At 53.2% G+C, this 22603-nt stretch overlaps 3 protein-coding genes across 3 annotated transcripts; all 3 read right to left on the bottom strand.

Annotated features, from left to right (window-relative positions):
• Positions 1 to 113: 113 nt before the first annotated feature.
• LOC308051474 (uncharacterized protein) lies at positions 114 to 7417 on the bottom strand (the record flags this gene model as incomplete). The annotated part of the gene is made up of 5 exons (XM_080361914.1): positions 114 to 455; positions 1302 to 1406; positions 2893 to 3273; positions 4335 to 4388; positions 7337 to 7417. 5 exons carry the CDS (start codon positions 7415 to 7417, stop codon positions 291 to 293), a joined length of 786 nt encoding a protein of 261 aa, XP_080218040.1. The 3' UTR covers positions 114 to 290.
• Positions 7418 to 7702: 285 nt separating this feature from the next.
• Positions 7703 to 15006, bottom strand: LOC308051473 (uncharacterized protein; the record flags this gene model as incomplete). Its single annotated transcript, XM_080361913.1, has 5 exons — positions 7703 to 8044; positions 8891 to 8995; positions 10482 to 10862; positions 11924 to 11977; positions 14926 to 15006. The coding sequence occupies 5 exons, from the start codon at positions 15004 to 15006 to the stop codon at positions 7880 to 7882; spliced, it is 786 nt and encodes a 261-aa protein (XP_080218039.1). The 3' UTR covers positions 7703 to 7879.
• A 285-nt stretch (positions 15007 to 15291) lies between these two features.
• Positions 15292 to 22603, bottom strand: LOC308051472 (uncharacterized protein; the record flags this gene model as incomplete). The annotated part of the gene is made up of 5 exons (XM_080361912.1): positions 15292 to 15633; positions 16488 to 16592; positions 18079 to 18459; positions 19521 to 19574; positions 22523 to 22603. The coding sequence occupies 5 exons, from the start codon at positions 22601 to 22603 to the stop codon at positions 15469 to 15471; spliced, it is 786 nt and encodes a 261-aa protein (XP_080218038.1). The 3' UTR covers positions 15292 to 15468.

The following is a 22603-nucleotide window of genomic DNA, read 5'->3' as shown; positions in this document are numbered from 1 at the left end:
CTGTCTACAGAACGCTGTGAACGGACTGAAACGTTCCACATACTTGCACTCCGGGGAGACGCCATTTTAACCTGCAGAACTCTTTCCCCTCAGTAAGACGCACAAGACAGAGGTGATATCCCCATGCTAATTTTTATTGTGCAACTGCTGCTCAAAGCTTTTAGTACCTTCCACAGACACACGTCACACAAAATTAGACTTCAACAGTGGCTAGACTGACGGGCAACAGACAAAAATCCATTCAGAGGCGGTTCGTGCCCGTCCAGCGACTCTTGCGGTGCAAACAAATCTTAGCCGGGCGGACAGCCCAACTCACGGCCACCCCGAACAGGCAGACGTACGTGACAGACAGACTGCCCACCCTCGGGCCCTTCATCCACAACCATCCGGAATCCGTTGGTCAGACCCAGGCGAGCAGCACGCTTCTTGCCAACAATCATTAAATGCCCGGGAAGCTGGAGAAGGAAGTACAAACCCATAAATTAATAAAATAAAAAGCCACACACAAAGAGGGGAGAGGGCAGGAGGGGAAGGACTGAGAGCAGAGGACCACCCCCCAGAGAAACCAGCATGCCAATTCCTAGCAATTCAACCACTGCGCTCCAAATTACTGTCTCTCTGTCTGCCCGCCCGCCCGCCCGCCCCCAACCGACATTTGCCAGGCAAAGCTACAAAGACCTATTATGCACACCACTATGGGGGAGGGGGGGGAAGCAGCTATGCAATTTGTTTCAAGCAAGACACTGCCCGACTACAAAACGGCCACGGAAGCCAAGTTTGTCTCTGGGTTAAAGCCCCCTTACATCTCCAGGCAACATAAGCAATTCTGGTGCAAAATAAGCTTTAGGCTGCCTTTTGCGTGGCTTTACGGAGTCTCTGAACTCGACTTTTATAGCTAAAAGTGAAGCATCCAGCACCTCTCAACCAGCTTTGCCCTTCCTCGCCCCTGACCTGCCAAAAACCCCAAGCCCTCTTCTCCATATTAGAAGAAGAACTAGTACTACTCCTCCTCTTACTCTATAAACCATGACAACGGGCATCAGACCGCACTCCAAAACAAAACAGCCCCGCATTTTGCACCAGAAGTACATACCCAGGGACGAGCATTGCTTCGCATCGCCGCTGTTAGTCAAAAAGCTCAATTCCATTACAAGCCAGAGGCAAAAGATTACAGCGCCAGAAAACCCAGAATAGCCTCCTGTGCCCTATCAAGAGGAAAAGAGGGGCTGGGAAAGAGTCCAGAAAATTAGGAACTAATTACAGGTACTCTTCAGCGTACAGAAAGCTTCCACAGTACTTACAGAGTCACCGGAATCTTCAGCTTCAGATAACCTGATAATCGGCTCCTTAGGCATGACTAGGAAAAGCGTCGCAGCTTGGGGTGAAAGATCGCGGAACGCAAGGCACTGGAGGAAGAGTAAACAGTTGAAACGTAACGGGCTTCAGAGAAAGGTAATAGCTTAAGCAAATCAATACGCCCCGCTGGACTCGTACAGAAGCAGGTCACCCGAGACCCCAAACGCAAGCCGAGACGTTGATTTTCTTTTTATTCTCACGCGATATTAATACTTGCTGTACTCGAAATACAACATATTTACAGAGCCCCCTCCAGAAGCGGGATTCAGCACGCAAGGTGACAGGGGCAACGAGACGGGCCAGTACTTCAGATTAGCGACCTCCAGTATGGTTTAATTTGGGTTGATCATTTCCTAAGCAGTTTTTCTATTCAATGCGGTCCACACAGAGGCGGGAGGCAAACGGCTTAACTGAATCGGCAAAGAATTTAGCGGAGCGCAAGATCAGCGGCCGTTCGTTTGCCGCGGTACAGGGAGCTCAAGTACTGAACAAAAGCATGATCACAGGAAGCCTGCAAGGGCATAGCGCGAGTCCGCCTTCTATGCCGCACAGAAACCCTACCTTCAAAAGCAGAAGACGTCCCTAACCGTTAACCTTCAGCATTTTAATAACAAAATTATACAGGATACTAACTGAAAGTTAACATCATGTAGGTAACGGCCGCAATTTTCTTTTTCCCCGCAGTCTAAGCAGCTCACTCTAGTTACTAGCACACTGTGGCGCACCAGCACCCGTGAACGTTGCAAGCATGCTGTTATCGTGGTCCCACTTCACCCCAGAAACAAGATCTGGGAAGCTTTGGCAGCCTGCAGGATGACCCGTTTTTAAGAAAAACAAGAGCAGCTGTACTTCTTTGCTTTAATAATCCAGTTTGGGGGTTCAGAACCAAAACCTAGCACAGCAGAGCTGCAAAATCTCTATAATGCTATTACGAGGCACACCAAGACCTGCCTTTCTCCTACGCGGAACTAACTCCTCGCGGACCTTCACTGTTCGCGTACATACACCGGGAATCCCCGAGGACACTGACTGCGTGTGCTTAACCTAAGGTTTCAAGACTACCATCCTACACGAGGAAGGGCCGCTCCCATCCCTCGGCAGCAAACTTTGCTCGACTTGCAGTGCCAAAGGGATATCACGCGGCAAACGTCTGCGGCTGCCACCCAGCGCGTAACCGTCAGAGGCCCTTCTCTGCGCGCGCGCATACACGACACGGAGCGAGGGGGTGGGGGGGGCTGGAAACCGAGGCGAACCGGACAGTACCAGCAACCCGGTACGCGCCGCGGCAGCCGGGGGACGGGACGGGACGGGACACCGACGAAGCGCGATGTTTTAGGGATGGTGCGGTAGAGAGCGCCACAACCCAGAGAGGCCCCGTCCGTCGCCCGTCCCTCCGCCCACCCGCAGCAATGCCGCCACCCGCCCTGCCGCGCTCCCGGGCAGCGCGCAACGGGCCCTCGGCTCAGGGGGCCTGCGAGCGCGGGGGGAGGAGGGGGAAGCGAAGAAGAAACGCGCACAGAGCAAAGCCGCGGCTACCTTCTCGTCCTCGTAGACGACGTTGGCGGGGAAACGCCTTGCCGGGGACCTTGCCGAAGACAGTAATGGCGCCGCCAGGCCGCCCGCGCCCCAATAATCTCGGCAGCCACGACAACGCCCGCTGTCGCTTCCTCCACTCGGCCAGGCCCTCCGCGGCTCCCATTGGGCCGTCAGATCGCCGCCGGCCGATCCCGCGTCTCGATTGGCTGTCTCGTCTGTCGTTTGCCCTCGTCCCCGCCCCCCTTGGCGGGTCCGCCCTCGTCGACCTGGTGTTACCGGGGCTCGGGCAGTTTGCGTGCGCTCGGGCCGCGGAGGGATCTGTGACGCGTAGTGCTGCGACCCTGTGGGCGGGCAACGAGGTCTCAGAAGAGGCTGCTGTAGCTACAAGTACTCTTCGCTGTTGTTTATTACCGCAGCAAGTCCACCCCAAGCGTGCTCGCGGCTCTTTTTGGTGCTGCTTTTCCCTCCAGTCAAAGGACTGCTTTTGCCAGGGCAGGGCAGGCCTTGACTTTTCAGAGCATTTCGCAGAACCAACAGGGCTTGCTCTAAATTGTTCCCTGAAAGCCCCACTTCAGCTGCAGATGTCTCTAAGCTGCGTGCCTCCTGGGAGAAAATCAAATCCAAAGCGCGTGTCTTTCCAAGCCAGCTCTGTGGAATCAATCCTTTTTTCATGTCTCTCTGTTTCTTTTTACACAGAGGGCGACCCCCCCGCCCCCCGCCTCCGCTTCCTTCTGAACAGTTTGTAGCCGTCGACTGCTGCGCTCCAGTCGCGTGAGTCATCCCACCAAGTTTCAGTGATAGCGATTAGGCCATGGCTTTCCAGCTGCACAGTGGCTTCCAACTCCTCCTGTTCGTTACCTGTGCTGCGTGCACTGGTATGGAGGCGCTTCAGTTGGGCTGTCGACCCTCTCACCTTTTTGGAGGATCACGCCCCAATTCCTTTGCGGCGGTTCGCAGGTGTTCCCCTGTTGGTTCCTAATGCGTCAGCAGCCCCTGTTGCTCAAAACTCCCTCCTCTTCCCCCACTGAGTCTAGTTTAAAGCCCTCCTTGTCAGTCTGGCCAGCTTGTTGGCAAAGACCCTCTTGCCCCACCTGGTCAGGTGAAGCCATCAGCTCCCAAGAGACCCGGCTTCTCAAGGGTAGATCCGTGACCATAGAAGCCAAAGCCCGGACACGTTAATCCTATTGTGTGAGGCTATCAGCGAGAACCCAGCACCGAATCCAACAAAACCGTTTGGCTGGAGACCGGGCTGATAAGCGGCCGAACCCGCGTGAGCGTGGCAGAAACATCCGACTACGAGTCAACCACTTTATGCTATAAATGCGTGCAGCCATCGGGCTCCCTTGAGCTCTCCCTCCGCAGCAGCTGGCTGCGCGGCGGCGATCTCCCCTTGAGTAGGGACGCCTCTCGAGGTTTCCCCTTGAGGCTGAGAGATCCCTTACCTGACACCAGGCAGCGACGGGCTGGTAGGCGACAGGTTTTTGCAGGCCTGTGACCTTTAAGATGCGTATAGTAAGCTTACGCGAGAATCTTTGTATCCCATACTAACTTTAAGTGTCGTAAATAGCATCCAGCTGTACTTATTAAATATTTTACACACCTAAATTTACTGATCAGACCTCAGTAAACTAACTACTAGGCCAGATCAGATCTGAGTGATCTCTTGACTCTTCTCCTGTGACACCCGGCCGCTATCAGAAGCATCACTGGTGCGCAATTCTCAGCTTTGGGGCTCCTTTGCTGCTGAAATTTCAGTTACAGAAGACCGATGGCTACCTGCGCTTCAGTCAAATCAACATTCAGTCCTAATCCTTCCTGACAAAAGGGTCAGGAACTGCATCTTCAGCCTTTCTTATTGTCCTTTTCTCCCTCGCATCCTCAGGGCATTGCCTTCTCTAAAGCTCTGTTTTAATTGAGTTTAGCCAGACCGAGTTAACCAAGCTCACAGTCTACTCCATGACCTCTTTGTAGCTGTTCCCGGGTTTCCAACGCACGCGCAAAGAGCATCCGACGGGCTCCGTACATTTTCATCCCTTTGCGCGCAGGGGCTCCAGGTCTTTGTCACTTGTATTACCAAGCGAGGAAAAAACGGAGACCGGGTCCTTTTTTCTCACACGAACCTCTTATTGCTCAGAAAGAAGGCTTTTTCTCATGAAATTTGCCCCCCTCAAAGTGACAGGCCCTCCAGACGTTTCCCAACTTTTTTTATCTCCAAAACGTCCTGTTCCTACCCCAGTCACTGTTGTTCTTTAAACCACCAGCCCCCTTCAACTTCTGCGCAGAGGAATCTGCCTTTTAGGCTTGGTGATGGGTTGACCTTGGCCAGCTGCTCTCTCTCACTGCCCCTCCTCAAGAGGACAGGGGGAAAGAAAACAGGATGAAGAAGTGTCAAGGTTTAAGGCAAGGCGGCAATAAACCGTGGCACACGCTCCCTGTTATCCCCTCATTTTCACGCCACCCCTTTCCTTTAGATCGGAAAGATGATAAAAAAGATAAGGGGAAAGGAAGAGAGACTTCAAGTTGGAAAGTTTTAAAGGGTTTTACTAATGCTACTAATACATAGAGAATAGATACAAAATATACAAAACCAATCTCAAGCGCTCGATGTGGAGCTGGCGTCACTCCAGCAGCGGCGGAGCTGGGTGTGCGGAGCTGGTGGCTCCAGCAGGTGCAGGTGCAGGCCAGGCCCCCGGAAGTCATGGGCGGGACTTCACAGCAAACCGGAACCTGGTTGCAGGGATGCAGGGCCTGAGGCCTGCATCACCCTCTTAGACAGGGGGTATGACGATTATGGGATGGAATACTTCCGTTGGTCAGTTCTAGTCACCTGTTCCATCCACCCCTCCTCAAACACGCCCCTCGCACAACGGAACGTGGGAAAACTTATCAGTCTTTCTTAGCTACCATGGTAATAAATCTAAACACGAGCTTCTTCAGCATTCCGTTGGTCTCTTATCAGCACCGAGTACAGCATCCTAGGAAAAATATGCCGGCTAAAACTCAGAAAAGTACAGCCACCTAGAAGAACTTAGCTGAAAGAAAAAAGATCACTAAAAGAGAACCGGTCTTGCTTTTAACAAAACCAGGACAAGAAGTTCCTCCGGGAAATAGCCACCAGCCGGATCCGCGGGCAGCAGGGAACTACCTGCCCCGGACAGCGTTTTGCCCTTCCTTAAATGTGTTTTCACAGGGGCGCCACCAGTTGAGTCGCTGAGTTGCTCACCTTTGGCCCGCGGTGAGTCCGGTGCCTAGCTGCCTTGCCCAGACGACTTGCACCAGGAGAGGGGTTTCACGGTGATACAAGACAGACTCTTTTTTTTCTTTCCCCCCCCTTCTCTCCTCTTTTCCAGTGAGACCAATCATCCACTGGAACAGCCTCCCCAGGGACATGGTAGGGTCCCCATCGCTGGAGGTTTTCAAGATGCCATTGGACAGGGTGCTAGATAAAGGTTGGACCAGACGATCTTTTGAGGTCCCTTCCCACCCGGGCTGCTCTAGGATTCTACAGTTCTTCAGTGGATCACTGTTTAATAACCCTTTGCTCTCTCCGGTTTGGAGCAAAGTATCGGCAACGTTGCCTGCGAGGTGAGGCGCAACGTTCCACCAGGCGCCACAGACTTCCAAAACCTCTGGTAATCACTCACCCAAGTCTCTCTGAATGGATAAGCCATACCTAGCTTCTTCACAATCCCCCTGCCCCCAGAAGCGGGAACACCTCCTAGATGCCTTAGGGAGTTTACACAGACGGAACAATAGACCTTACCTGGCTCGGTCAGTCAGTAAGCAAACACTGCACCAGTGCAGTTTCAAGGCAACATCACCTGTCAGATTCCACCTACTTCAGGTAAATCATTTCCATCTCCTCCCCAGGGAAGATGAAACAAAGGTGAAGCCCTCGGGTGTCACCAAACTTCACCTGATGGCTTGGGGATACAGAAGAGATGACAGATGCCTTCCAGTGGGCGTCTCAGATGCCTCTGCCTCAGTAACATAGCGTTCAAGGGCAACAAAGGATCGCCCTGCTTTCCCACGCCCATCTCCCTTTTTCAATAGCTGTTAAAGAAAGATGAAGTTTGCCGTCTCCCTGTGATGTACTTTTGGTTTGGGTCTGGCTGGGACGGAGGTAACTTTCCCCACAGCAGCCCTCGTAGTGCTGTGCTTTGTAGCTCTAGCTAGAAGGGTGTTGAGAACACACCGATGCTTTGGCTACTGCTGAGCAGTGCTCCCACGGCACAGAGGCTGTCTCTCCAAGCACCCCCACCGGCCAGTGAGCTGGGGGTGGGCAAGAGGTTGGGAGGGGACAGAGCCAGGACAGCTGACCCAAACTGACAAAAAGAGATATTCCACTCTGCTATGGAAGCACCGCAGCTGCCATTCAGACCGACCGTTTTCTCCTGCCGTATCCCTCCTCATCAGAAAAGGGATGTCAACGGGGCCTTCGCACACAGCCATTGATCAAGCGCTCCAACAGGAGTTGGATGCTTCCAACACATTGCACTGTGCCGAAACCACCCTCGTACGCCATGCCTGTAGCGTCACGTACGGTATCTTCTCAAGTTGCAGCAGCAGCCGACGCCGGCTTTATGTACGTTTGCGTACCACTTCCAAAAAGCTACGAGTTCGCTTCGGGCCACACACGGGAGACTACTGCCAAGCGGTTCCAGCGCCACGCTTCAAATGACTGGGCAAATCATTATCTGTCTACAGAACGCTGTGAACGGACTGAAACGTTCCACATACTTGCACTCCGGGGAGACGCCATTTTAACCTGCAGAACTCTTTCCCCTCAGTAAGACGCACAAGACAGAGGTGATATCCCCATGCTAATTTTTATTGTGCAACTGCTGCTCAAAGCTTTTAGTACCTTCCACAGACACACGTCACACAAAATTAGACTTCAACAGTGGCTAGACTGACGGGCAACAGACAAAAATCCATTCAGAGGCGGTTCGTGCCCGTCCAGCGACTCTTGCGGTGCAAACAAATCTTAGCCGGGCGGACAGCCCAACTCACGGCCACCCCGAACAGGCAGACGTACGTGACAGACAGACTGCCCACCCTCGGGCCCTTCATCCACAACCATCCGGAATCCGTTGGTCAGACCCAGGCGAGCAGCACGCTTCTTGCCAACAATCATTAAATGCCCGGGAAGCTGGGGAAGGAAGTACAAACCTATAAATTAATAAAATAAAAAGCCACACACAAAGAGGGGAGAGGGCAGGAGGGGAAGGACTGAGAGCAGAGGACCACCCCCCAGAGAAACCAGCATGCCAATTCCTAGCAATTCAACCACTGCGCTCCAAATTACTGTCTCTCTGTCTGCCCGCCCGCCCGCCCGCCCCCAACTGACATTTGCCAGGCAAAGCTACAAAGACCTATTATGCACACCACTATGGGGGAGGGGGGGGAAGCAGCTATGCAATTTGTTTCAAGCAAGACACTGCCCGACTACAAAACGGCCACGGAAGCCAAGTTTGTCTCTGGGTTAAAGCCCCCTTACATCTCCAGGCAACATAAGCAATTCTGGTGCAAAATAAGCTTTAGGCTGCCTTTTGCGTGGCTTTACGGAGTCTCTGAACTCGACTTTTATAGCTAAAAGTGAAGCATCCAGCACCTCTCAACCAGCTTTGCCCTTCCTCGCCCCTGACCTGCCAAAAACCCCAAGCCCTCTTCTCCATATTAGAAGAAGAACTAGTACTACTCCTCCTCTTACTCTATAAACCATGACAACGGGCATCAGACCGCACTCCAAAACAAAACAGCCCCGCATTTTGCACCAGAAGTACATACCCAGGGACGAGCATTGCTTCGCATCGCCGCTGTTAGTCAAAAAGCTCAATTCCATTACAAGCCAGAGGCAAAAGATTACAGCGCCAGAAAACCCAGAATAGCCTCCTGTGCCCTATCAAGAGGAAAAGAGGGGCTGGGAAAGAGTCCAGAAAATTAGGAACTAATTACAGGTACTCTTCAGCGTACAGAAAGCTTCCACAGTACTTACAGAGTCACCGGAATCTTCAGCTTCAGATAACCTGATAATCGGCTCCTTAGGCATGACTAGGAAAAGCGTCGCAGCTTGGGGTGAAAGATCGCGGAACGCAAGGCACTGGAGGAAGAGTAAACAGTTGAAACGTAACGGGCTTCAGAGAAAGGTAATAGCTTAAGCAAATCAATACGCCCCGCTGGACTCGTACAGAAGCAGGTCACCCGAGACCCCAAACGCAAGCCGAGACGTTGATTTTCTTTTTATTCTCACGCGATATTAATACTTGCTGTACTCGAAATACAACATATTTACAGAGCCCCCTCCAGAAGCGGGATTCAGCACGCAAGGTGACAGGGGCAACGAGACGGGCCAGTACTTCAGATTAGCGACCTCCAGTATGGTTTAATTTGGGTTGATCATTTCCTAAGCAGTTTTTCTATTCAATGCGGTCCACACAGAGGCGGGAGGCAAACGGCTTAACTGAATCGGCAAAGAATTTAGCGGAGCGCAAGATCAGCGGCCGTTCGTTTGCCGCGGTACAGGGAGCTCAAGTACTGAACAAAAGCATGATCACAGGAAGCCTGCAAGGGCATAGCGCGAGTCCGCCTTCTATGCCGCACAGAAACCCTACCTTCAAAAGCAGAAGACGTCCCTAACCGTTAACCTTCAGCATTTTAATAACAAAATTATACAGGATACTAACTGAAAGTTAACATCATGTAGGTAACGGCCGCAATTTTCTTTTTCCCCGCAGTCTAAGCAGCTCACTCTAGTTACTAGCACACTGTGGCGCACCAGCACCCGTGAACGTTGCAAGCATGCTGTTATCGTGGTCCCACTTCACCCCAGAAACAAGATCTGGGAAGCTTTGGCAGCCTGCAGGATGACCCGTTTTTAAGAAAAACAAGAGCAGCTGTACTTCTTTGCTTTAATAATCCAGTTTGGGGGTTCAGAACCAAAACCTAGCACAGCAGAGCTGCAAAATCTCTATAATGCTATTACGAGGCACACCAAGACCTGCCTTTCTCCTACGCGGAACTAACTCCTCGCGGACCTTCACTGTTCGCGTACATACACCGGGAATCCCCGAGGACACTGACTGCGTGTGCTTAACCTAAGGTTTCAAGACTACCATCCTACACGAGGAAGGGCCGCTCCCATCCCTCGGCAGCAAACTTTGCTCGACTTGCAGTGCCAAAGGGATATCACGCGGCAAACGTCTGCGGCTGCCACCCAGCGCGTAACCGTCAGAGGCCCTTCTCTGCGCGCGCGCATACACGACACGGAGCGAGGGGGTGGGGGGGGCTGGAAACCGAGGCGAACCGGACAGTACCAGCAACCCGGTACGCGCCGCGGCAGCCGGGGGACGGGACGGGACGGGACACCGACGAAGCGCGATGTTTTAGGGATGGTGCGGTAGAGAGCGCCACAACCCAGAGAGGCCCCGTCCGTCGCCCGTCCCTCCGCCCACCCGCAGCAATGCCGCCACCCGCCCTGCCGCGCTCCCGGGCAGCGCGCAACGGGCCCTCGGCTCAGGGGGCCTGCGAGCGCGGGGGGAGGAGGGGGAAGCGAAGAAGAAACGCGCACAGAGCAAAGCCGCGGCTACCTTCTCGTCCTCGTAGACGACGTTGGCGGGGAAACGCCTTGCCGGGGACCTTGCCGAAGACAGTAATGGCGCCGCCAGGCCGCCCGCGCCCCAATAATCTCGGCAGCCACGACAACGCCCGCTGTCGCTTCCTCCACTCGGCCAGGCCCTCCGCGGCTCCCATTGGGCCGTCAGATCGCCGCCGGCCGATCCCGCGTCTCGATTGGCTGTCTCGTCTGTCGTTTGCCCTCGTCCCCGCCCCCCTTGGCGGGTCCGCCCTCGTCGACCTGGTGTTACCGGGGCTCGGGCAGTTTGCGTGCGCTCGGGCCGCGGAGGGATCTGTGACGCGTAGTGCTGCGACCCTGTGGGCGGGCAACGAGGTCTCAGAAGAGGCTGCTGTAGCTACAAGTACTCTTCGCTGTTGTTTATTACCGCAGCAAGTCCACCCCAAGCGTGCTCGCGGCTCTTTTTGGTGCTGCTTTTCCCTCCAGTCAAAGGACTGCTTTTGCCAGGGCAGGGCAGGCCTTGACTTTTCAGAGCATTTCGCAGAACCAACAGGGCTTGCTCTAAATTGTTCCCTGAAAGCCCCACTTCAGCTGCAGATGTCTCTAAGCTGCGTGCCTCCTGGGAGAAAATCAAATCCAAAGCGCGTGTCTTTCCAAGCCAGCTCTGTGGAATCAATCCTTTTTTCATGTCTCTCTGTTTCTTTTTACACAGAGGGCGACCCCCCCGCCCCCCGCCTCCGCTTCCTTCTGAACAGTTTGTAGCCGTCGACTGCTGCGCTCCAGTCGCGTGAGTCATCCCACCAAGTTTCAGTGATAGCGATTAGGCCATGGCTTTCCAGCTGCACAGTGGCTTCCAACTCCTCCTGTTCGTTACCTGTGCTGCGTGCACTGGTATGGAGGCGCTTCAGTTGGGCTGTCGACCCTCTCACCTTTTTGGAGGATCACGCCCCAATTCCTTTGCGGCGGTTCGCAGGTGTTCCCCTGTTGGTTCCTAATGCGTCAGCAGCCCCTGTTGCTCAAAACTCCCTCCTCTTCCCTCACTGAGTCTAGTTTAAAGCCCTCCTTGTCAGTCTGGCCAGCTTGTTGGCAAAGACCCTCTTGCCCCACCTGGTCAGGTGAAGCCATCAGCTCCCAAGAGACCCGGCTTCTCAAGGGTAGATCCGTGACCATAGAAGCCAAAGCCCGGACACGTTAATCCTATTGTGTGAGGCTATCAGCGAGAACCCAGCACCGAATCCAACAAAACCGTTTGGCTGGAGACCGGGCTGATAAGCGGCCGAACCCGCGTGAGCGTGGCAGAAACATCCGACTACGAGTCAACCACTTTATGCTATAAATGCGTGCAGCCATCGGGCTCCCTTGAGCTCTCCCTCCGCAGCAGCTGGCTGCGCGGCGGCGATCTCCCCTTGAGTAGGGACGCCTCTCGAGGTTTCCCCTTGAGGCTGAGAGATCCCTTACCTGACACCAGGCAGCGACGGGCTGGTAGGCGACAGGTTTTTGCAGGCCTGTGACCTTTAAGATGCGTATAGTAAGCTTACGCGAGAATCTTTGTATCCCATACTAACTTTAAGTGTCGTAAATAGCATCCAGCTGTACTTATTAAATATTTTACACACCTAAATTTACTGATCAGACCTCAGTAAACTAACTACTAGGCCAGATCAGATCTGAGTGATCTCTTGACTCTTCTCCTGTGACACCCGGCCGCTATCAGAAGCATCACTGGTGCGCAATTCTCAGCTTTGGGGCTCCTTTGCTGCTGAAATTTCAGTTACAGAAGACCGATGGCTACCTGCGCTTCAGTCAAATCAACATTCAGTCCTAATCCTTCCTGACAAAAGGGTCAGGAACTGCATCTTCAGCCTTTCTTATTGTCCTTTTCTCCCTCGCATCCTCAGGGCATTGCCTTCTCTAAAGCTCTGTTTTAATTGAGTTTAGCCAGACCGAGTTAACCAAGCTCACAGTCTACTCCATGACCTCTTTGTAGCTGTTCCCGGGTTTCCAACGCACGCGCAAAGAGCATCCGACGGGCTCCGTACATTTTCATCCCTTTGCGCGCAGGGGCTCCAGGTCTTTGTCACTTGTATTACCAAGCGAGGAAAAAACGGAGACCGGGTCCTTTTTTCTCACACGAACCTCTTATTGCTCAGAAAGAAGGCTTTTTCTCATGAAATTTGCCCCCCTCAAAGTGACAGGCCCTCCAGACGTTTCCCAACTTTTTTTATCTCCAAAACGTCCTGTTCCTACCCCAGTCACTGTTGTTCTTTAAACCACCAGCCCCCTTCAACTTCTGCGCAGAGGAATCTGCCTTTTAGGCTTGGTGATGGGTTGACCTTGGCCAGCTGCTCTCTCTCACTGCCCCTCCTCACGAGGACAGGGGGAAAGAAAACAGGATGAAGAAGTGTCAAGGTTTAAGGCAAGGCGGCAATAAACCGTGGCAGACGCTCCCTGTTATCCCCTCATTTTCACGCCACCCCTTTCCTTTAGATCGGAAAGATGATAAAAAAGATAAGGGGAAAGGAAGAGAGACTTCAAGTTGGAAAGTTTTAAAGGGTTTTACTAATGCTACTAATACATAGAGAATAGATACAAAATATACAAAACCAATCTCAAGCGCTCGATGTGGAGCTGGCGTCACTCCAGCAGCGGCGGAGCTGGGTGTGCGGAGCTGGTGGCTCCAGCAGGTGCAGGTGCAGGCCAGGCCCCCGGAAGTCATGGGCGGGACTTCACAGCAAACCGGAACCTGGTTGCAGGGATGCAGGGCCTGAGGCCTGCATCACCCTCTTAGACAGGGGGTATGACGATTATGGGATGGAATACTTCCGTTGGTCAGTTCTAGTCACCTGTTCCATCCACCCCTCCTCAAACACGCCCCTCGCACAACGGAACGTGGGAAAACTTATCAGTCTTTCTTAGCTACCATGGTAATAAATCTAAACACGAGCTTCTTCAGCATTCCGTTGGTCTCTTATCAGCACCGAGTACAGCATCCTAGGAAAAATATGCCGGCTAAAACTCAGAAAAGTACAGCCACCTAGAAGAACTTAGCTGAAAGAAAAAAGATCACTAAAAGAGAACCGGTCTTGCTTTTAACAAAACCAGGACAAGAAGTTCCTCCGGGAAATAGCCACCAGCCGGATCCGCGGGCAGCAGGGAACTACCTGCCCCGGACAGCGTTTTGCCCTTCCTTAAATGTGTTTTCACAGGGGCGCCACCAGTTGAGTCGCTGAGTTGCTCACCTTTGGCCCGCGGTGAGTCCGGTGCCTAGCTGCCTTGCCCAGACGACTTGCACCAGGAGAGGGGTTTCACGGTGATACAAGACAGACTCTTTTTTTTCTTTCCCCCCCCTTCTCTCCTCTTTTCCAGTGAGACCAATCATCCACTGGAACAGCCTCCCCAGGGACATGGTAGGGTCCCCATCGCTGGAGGTTTTCAAGATGCCATTGGACAGGGTGCTAGATAAAGGTTGGACCAGACGATCTTTTGAGGTCCCTTCCCACCCGGGCTGCTCTAGGATTCTACAGTTCTTCAGTGGATCACTGTTTAATAACCCTTTGCTCTCTCCGGTTTGGAGCAAAGTATCGGCAACGTTGCCTGCGAGGTGAGGCGCAACGTTCCACCAGGCGCCACAGACTTCCAAAACCTCTGGTAATCACTCACCCAAGTCTCTCTGAATGGATAAGCCATACCTAGCTTCTTCACAATCCCCCTGCCCCCAGAAGCGGGAACACCTCCTAGATGCCTTAGGGAGTTTACACAGACGGAACAATAGACCTTACCTGGCTCGGTCAGTCAGTAAGCAAACACTGCACCAGTGCAGTTTCAAGGCAACATCACCTGTCAGATTCCACCTACTTCAGGTAAATCATTTCCATCTCCTCCCCAGGGAAGATGAAACAAAGGTGAAGCCCTCGGGTGTCACCAAACTTCACCTGATGGCTTGGGGATACAGAAGAGATGACAGATGCCTTCCAGTGGGCGTCTCAGATGCCTCTGCCTCAGTAACATAGCGTTCAAGGGCAACAAAGGATCGCCCTGCTTTCCCACGCCCATCTCCCTTTTTCAATAGCTGTTAAAGAAAGATGAAGTTTGCCGTCTCCCTGTGATGTACTTTTGGTTTGGGTCTGGCTGGGACGGAGGTAACTTTCCCCACAGCAGCCCTCGTAGTGCTGTGCTTTGTAGCTCTAGCTAGAAGGGTGTTGAGAACACACCGATGCTTTGGCTACTGCTGAGCAGTGCTCCCACGGCACAGAGGCTGTCTCTCCAAGCACCCCCACCGGCCAGTGAGCTGGGGGTGGGCAAGAGGTTGGGAGGGGACAGAGCCAGGACAGCTGACCCAAACTGACAAAAAGAGATATTCCACTCTGCTATGGAAGCACCGCAGCTGCCATTCAGACCGACCGTTTTCTCCTGCCGTATCCCTCCTCACCAGAAAAGGGATGTCAACGGGGCCTTCGCACACAGCCATTGATCAAGCGCTCCAACAGGAGTTGGATGCTTCCAACGCATTGCACTGTGCCGAAACCACCCTCGTACGCCATGCCTGTAGCGTCACGTACGGTATCTTCTCAAGTTGCAGCAGCAGCCGACGCCGGCTTTATGTACGTTTGCGTACCACTTCCAAAAAGCTACGAGTTCGCTTCGGGCCACACACGGGAGACTACTGCCAAGCGGTTCCAGCGCCACGCTTCAAATGACTGGGCAAATCATTATCTGTCTACAGAACGCTGTGAACGGACTGAAACGTTCCACATACTTGCACTCCGGGGAGACGCCATTTTAACCTGCAGAACTCTTTCCCCTCAGTAAGACGCACAAGACAGAGGTGATATCCCCATGCTAATTTTTATTGTGCAACTGCTGCTCAAAGCTTTTAGTACCTTCCACAGACACACGTCACACAAAATTAGACTTCAACAGTGGCTAGACTGACGGGCAACAGACAAAAATCCATTCAGAGGCGGTTCGTGCCCGTCCAGCGACTCTTGCGGTGCAAACAAATCTTAGCCGGGCGGACAGCCCAACTCACGGCCACCCCGAACAGGCAGACGTACGTGACAGACAGACTGCCCACCCTCGGGCCCTTCATCCACAACCATCCGGAATCCGTTGGTCAGACCCAGGCGAGCAGCACGCTTCTTGCCAACAATCATTAAATGCCCGGGAAGCTGGAGAAGGAAGTACAAACCTATAAATTAATAAAATAAAAAGCCACACACAAAGAGGGGAGAGGGCAGGAGGGGAAGGACTGAGAGCAGAGGACCACCCCCCAGAGAAACCAGCATGCCAATTCCTAGTAATTCAACCACTGCGCTCCAAATTACTCTCTCACTGTCTCTCTGTCTGCTTGCCCGCCCGCCCGCCCCCAACCGACATTTGCCAGGCAAAGCTACAAAGACCTATTATGCACACCACTATGGGGGAGGGGGGGGAAGCAGCTATGCAATTTGTTTCAAGCAAGACACTGCCCGACTACAAAACGGCCACGGAAGCCAAGTTTGTCTCTGGGTTAAAGCCCCCTTACATCTCCAGGCAACATAAGCAATTCTGGTGCAAAATAAGCTTTAGGCTGCCTTTTGCGTGGCTTTACGGAGTCTCTGAACTCGACTTTTATAGCTAAAAGTGAAGCATCCAGCACCTCTCAACCAGCTTTGCCCTTCCTCGCCCCTGACCTGCCAAAAACCCCAAGCCCTCTTCTCCATATTAGAAGAAGAACTAGTACTACTCCTCCTCTTACTCTATAAACCATGACAACGGGCATCAGACCGCACTCCAAAACAAAACAGCCCCGCATTTTGCACCAGAAGTACATACCCAGGGACGAGCATTGCTTCGCATCGCCGCTGTTAGTCAAAAAGCTCAATTCCATTACAAGCCAGAGGCAAAAGATTACAGCGCCAGAAAACCCAGAATAGCCTCCTGTGCCCTATCAAGAGGAAAAGAGGGGCTGGGAAAGAGTCCAGAAAATTAGGAACTAATTACAGGTACTCTTCAGCGTACAGAAAGCTTCCACAGTACTTACAGAGTCACCGGAATCTTCAGCTTCAGATAACCTGATAATCGGCTCCTTAGGCATGACTAGGAAAAGCGTCGCAGCTTGGGGTGAAAGATCGCGGAACGCAAGGCACTGGAGGAAGAGTAAACAGTTGAAACGTAACGGGCTTCAGAGAAAGGTAATAGCTTAAGCAAATCAATACGCCCCGCTGGACTCGTACAGAAGCAGGTCACCCGAGACCCCAAACGCAAGCCGAGACGTTGATTTTCTTTTTATTCTCACGCGATATTAATACTTGCTGTACTCGAAATACAACATATTTACAGAGCCCCCTCCAGAAGCGGGATTCAGCACGCAAGGTGACAGGGGCAACGAGACGGGCCAGTACTTCAGATTAGCGACCTCCAGTATGGTTTAATTTGGGTTGATCATTTCCTAAGCAGTTTTTCTATTCAATGCGGTCCACACAGAGGCGGGAGGCAAACGGCTTAACTGAATCGGCAAAGAATTTAGCGGAGCGCAAGATCAGCGGCCGTTCGTTTGCCGCGGTACAGGGAGCTCAAGTACTGAACAAAAGCATGATCACAGGAAGCCTGCAAGGGCATAGCGCGAGTCCGCCTTCTATGCCGCACAGAAACCCTACCTTCAAAAGCAGAAGACGTCCCTAACCGTTAACCTTCAGCATTTTAATAACAAAATTATACAGGATACTAACTGAAAGTTAACATCATGTAGGTAACGGCCGCAATTTTCTTTTTCCCCGCAGTCTAAGCAGCTCACTCTAGTTACTAGCACACTGTGGCGCACCAGCACCCGTGAACGTTGCAAGCATGCTGTTATCGTGGTCCCACTTCACCCCAGAAACAAGATCTGGGAAGCTTTGGCAGCCTGCAGGATGACCCGTTTTTAAGAAAAACAAGAGCAGCTGTACTTCTTTGCTTTAATAATCCAGTTTGGGGGTTCAGAACCAAAACCTAGCACAGCAGAGCTGCAAAATCTCTATAATGCTATTACGAGGCACACCAAGACCTGCCTTTCTCCTACGCGGAACTAACTCCTCGCGGACCTTCACTGTTCGCGTACATACACCGGGAATCCCCGAGGACACTGACTGCGTGTGCTTAACCTAAGGTTTCAAGACTACCATCCTACACGAGGAAGGGCCGCTCCCATCCCTCGGCAGCAAACTTTGCTCGACTTGCAGTGCCAAAGGGATATCACGCGGCAAACGTCTGCGGCTGCCACCCAGCGCGTAACCGTCAGAGGCCCTTCTCTGCGCGCGCGCATACACGACACGGAGCGAGGGGGTGGGGGGGGCTGGAAACCGAGGCGAACCGGACAGTACCAGCAACCCGGTACGCGCCGCGGCAGCCGGGGGACGGGACGGGACGGGACACCGACGAAGCGCGATGTTTTAGGGATGGTGCGGTAGAGAGCGCCACAACCCAGAGAGGCCCCGTCCGTCGCCCGTCCCTCCGCCCACCCGCAGCAATGCCGCCACCCGCCCTGCCGCGCTCCCGGGCAGCGCGCAACGGGCCCTCGGCTCAGGGGGCCTGCGAGCGCGGGGGGAGGAGGGGGAAGCGAAGAAGAAACGCGCACAGAGCAAAGCCGCGGCTACCTTCTCGTCCTCGTAGACGACGTTGGCGGGGAAACGCCTTGCCGGGGACCTTGCCGAAGACAGTAATGGCGCCGCCAGGCCGCCCGCGCCCCAATAATCTCGGCAGCCACGACAACGCCCGCTGTCGCTTCCTCCACTCGGCCAGGCCCTCCGCGGCTCCCATTGGGCCGTCAGATCGCCGCCGGCCGATCCCGCGTCTCGATTGGCTGTCTCGTCTGTCGTTTGCCCTCGTCCCCGCCCCCCTTGGCGGGTCCGCCCTCGTCGACCTGGTGTTACCGGGGCTCGGGCAGTTTGCGTGCGCTCGGGCCGCGGAGGGATCTGTGACGCGTAGTGCTGCGACCCTGTGGGCGGGCAACGAGGTCTCAGAAGAGGCTGCTGTAGCTACAAGTACTCTTCGCTGTTGTTTATTACCGCAGCAAGTCCACCCCAAGCGTGCTCGCGGCTCTTTTTGGTGCTGCTTTTCCCTCCAGTCAAAGGACTGCTTTTGCCAGGGCAGGGCAGGCCTTGACTTTTCAGAGCATTTCGCAGAACCAACAGGGCTTGCTCTAAATTGTTCCCTGAAAGCCCCACTTCAGCTGCAGATGTCTCTAAGCTGCATGCCTCCTGGGAGAAAATCAAATCCAAAGCGCGTGTCTTTCCAAGCCAGCTCTGTGGAATCAATCCTTTTTTCATGTCTCTCTGTTTCTTTTTACACAGAGGGCGACCCCCCCGCCCCCCGCCTCCGCTTCCTTCTGAACAGTTTGTAGCCGTCGACTGCTGCGCTCCAGTCGCGTGAGTCATCCCACCAAGTTTCAGTGATAGCGATTAGGCCATGGCTTTCCAGCTGCACAGTGGCTTCCAACTCCTCCTGTTCGTTACCTGTGCTGCGTGCACTGGTATGGAGGCGCTTCAGTTGGGCTGTCGACCCTCTCACCTTTTTGGAGGATCACGCCCCAATTCCTTTGCGGCGGTTCGCAGGTGTTCCCCTGTTGGTTCCTAATGCGTCAGCAGCCCCTGTTGCTCAAAACTCCCTCCTCTTCCCCCACTGAGTCTAGTTTAAAGCCCTCCTTGTCAGTCTGGCCAGCTTGTTGGCAAAGACCCTCTTGCCCCACCTGGTCAGGTGAAGCCATCAGCTCCCAAGAGACCCGGCTTCTCAAGGGTAGATCCGTGACCATAGAAGCCAAAGCCCGGACACGTTAATCCTATTGTGTGAGGCTATCAGCGAGAACCCAGCACCGAATCCAACAAAATCGTTTGGCTGGAGACCGGGCTGATAAGCGGCCGAACCCGCGTGAGCGTGGCAGAAACATCCGACTACGAGTCAACCACTTTATGCTATAAATGCGTGCAGCCATCGGGCTCCCTTGAGCTCTCCCTCCGCAGCAGCTGGCTGCGCGGCGGCGATCTCCCCTTGAGTAGGGACGCCTCTCGAGGTTTCCCCTTGAGGCTGAGAGATCCCTTACCTGACACCAGGCAGCGACGGGCTGGTAGGCGACAGGTTTTTGCAGGCCTGTGACCTTTAAGATGCGTATAGTAAGCTTACGCGAGAATCTTTGTATCCCATACTAACTTTAAGTGTCGTAAATAGCATCCAGCTGTACTTATTAAATATTTTACACACCTAAATTTACTGATCAGACCTCAGTAAACTAACTACTAGGCCAGATCAGATCTGAGTGATCTCTTGACTCTTCTCCTGTGACACCCGGCCGCTATCAGAAGCATCACTGGTGCGCAATTCTCAGCTTTGGGGCTCCTTTGCTGCTGAAATTTCAGTTACAGAAGACCGATGGCTACCTGCGCTTCAGTCAAATCAACATTCAGTCCTAATCCTTCCTGACAAAAGGGTCAGGAACTGCATCTTCAGCCTTTCTTATTGTCCTTTTCTCCCTCGCATCCTCAGGGCATTGCCTTCTCTAAAGCTCTGTTTTAATTGAGTTTAGCCAGACCGAGTTAACCAAGCTCACAGTCTACTCCATGACCTCTTTGTAGCTGTTCCCGGGTTTCCAACGCACGCGCAAAGAGCATCCGACGGGCTCCGTACATTTTCATCCCTTTGCGCGCAGGGGCTCCAGGTCTTTGTCACTTGTATTACCAAGCGAGGAAAAAACGGAGACCGGGTCCTTTTTTCTCACACGAACCTCTTATTGCTCAGAAAGAAGGCTTTTTCTCATGAAATTTGCCCCCCTCAAAGTGACAGGCCCTCCAGACGTTTCCCAACTTTTTTTATCTCCAAAACGTCCTGTTCCTACCCCAGTCACTGTTGTTCTTTAAACCACCAGCCCCCTTCAACTTCTGCGCAGAGGAATCTGCCTTTTAGGCTTGGTGATGGGTTGACCTTGGCCAGCTGCTCTCTCTCACTGCCCCTCCTCAAGAGGACAGGGGGAAAGAAAACAGGATGAAGAAGTGTCAAGGTTTAAGGCAAGGCGGCAATAAACCGTGGCAGACGCTCCCTGTTATCCCCTCATTTTCACGCCACCCCTTTCCTTTAGATCGGAAAGATGATAAAAAAGATAAGGGGAAAGGAAGAGAGACTTCAAGTTGGAAAGTTTTAAAGGGTTTTACTAATGCTACTAATACATAGAGAATAGATACAAAATATACAAAACCAATCTCAAGCGCTCGATGTGGAGCTGGCGTCACTCCAGCAGCGGCGGAGCTGGGTGTGCGGAGCTGGTGGCTCCAGCAGGTGCAGGTGCAGGCCAGGCCCCCGGAAGTCATGGGCGGGACTTCACAGCAAACCGGAACCTGGTTGCAGGGATGCAGGGCCTGAGGCCTGCATCACCCTCTTAGACAGGGGGTATGACGATTATGGGATGGAATACTTCCGTTGGTCAGTTCTAGTCACCTGTTCCATCCACCCCTCCTCAAACACGCCCCTCGCACAACGGAACGTGGGAAAACTTATCAGTCTTTCTTAGCTACCATGGTAATAAATCTAAACACGAGCTTCTTCAGCATTCCGTTGGTCTCTTATCAGCACCGAGTACAGCATCCTAGGAAAAATATGCAGGCTAAAACTCAGAAAAGTACAGCCACCTAGAAGAACTTAGCTGAAAGAAAAAAGATCACTAAAAGAGAACCGGTCTTGCTTTTAACAAAACCAGGACAAGAAGTTCCTCCGGGAAATAGCCACCAGCCGGATCCGCGGGCAGCAGGGAACTACCTGCCCCGGACAGCGTTTTGCCCTTCCTTAAATGTGTTTTCACAGGGGCGCCACCAGTTGAGTCGCTGAGTTGCTCAGCTTTGGCCCGCGGTGAGTCCGGTGCCTAGCTGCCTTGCCCAGACGACTTGCACCAGGAGAGGGGTTTCACGGTGATACAAGACAGACTCTTTTTTTTCTTTCCCCCCCCTTCTCTCCTCTTTTCCAGTGAGACCAATCATCCACTGGAACAGCCTCCCCAGGGACATGGTAGGGTCCCCATCGCTGGAGGTTTTCAAGATGCCATTGGACAGGGTGCTAGATAAAGGTTGGACCAGACGATCTTTTGAGGTCCCTTCCCACCCGGGCTGCTCTAGGATTCTACAGTTCTTCAGTGGATCACTGTTTAATAACCCTTTGCTCTCTCCGGTTTGGAGCAAAGTATCGGCAACGTTGCCTGCGAGGTGAGGCGCAACGTTCCACCAGGCGCCACAGACTTCCAAAACCTCTGGTAATCACTCACCCAAGTCTCTCTGAATGGATAAGCCATACCTAGCTTCTTCACAATCCCCCTGCCCCCAGAAGCGGGAACACCTCCTAGATGCCTTAGGGAGTTTACACAGACGGAACAATAGACCTTACCTGGCTCGGTCAGTCAGTAAGCAAACACTGCACCAGTGCAGTTTCAAGGCAACATCACCTGTCAGATTCCACCTACTTCAGGTAAATCATTTCCATCTCCTCCCCAGGGAAGATGAAACAAAGGTGAAGCCCTCGGGTGTCACCAAACTTCACCTGATGGCTTGGGGATACAGAAGAGATGATAGACGCCTTCCAGTGGGCGTCTCAGATGCCTCTGCCTCAGTAATATAGCGTTCAAGGGCAACAAAGGATCGCCCTGCTTTCCCACGCCCATCTCCCTTTTTTAATAGCTGTTAAAGAAAGATGAAGTTTGCCGTCTCCCTGTGATGTACTTTTGTTTTGGGTCTGGCTGGGACGGAGGTAACTTTCCCCACAGCAGCCCTCGTAGTGCTGTGCTTTGTAGCTCTAGCTAGAAGGGTGTTGAGAACACACCGATGCTTTGGCTACTGCTGAGCAGTGCTCCCACGGCACAGAGGCTGTCTCTCCAAGCACCCCCACCGGCCAGTGAGCTGGGGGTGGGCAAGAGGTTGGGAGGGGACAGAGCCAGGACAGCTGACCCAAACTGACAAAAAGAGATATTCCACTCTGCTATGGAAGCACCGCAGCTGCCATTCAGACCGACCGTTTTCTCCTGCCGTATCCCTCCTCACCAGAAAAGGGATGTCAACGGGGCCTTCGCACACAGCCATTGATCAAGCGCTCCAACAGGAGTTGGATGCTTCCAACGCATTGCACTGTGCCGAAACCACCCTCGTACGCCAT

This window comes from Nesoenas mayeri (genome assembly GCF_963082525.1).
Source record: "Nesoenas mayeri genome assembly, chromosome: W".
In the NCBI taxonomy this organism is placed as follows: domain Eukaryota; kingdom Metazoa; phylum Chordata; class Aves; order Columbiformes; family Columbidae; genus Nesoenas; species Nesoenas mayeri.
The sequence above is the reverse complement of the archived record's forward strand: the minus strand, read 5'-3'. Positions and strand labels throughout refer to the sequence as shown.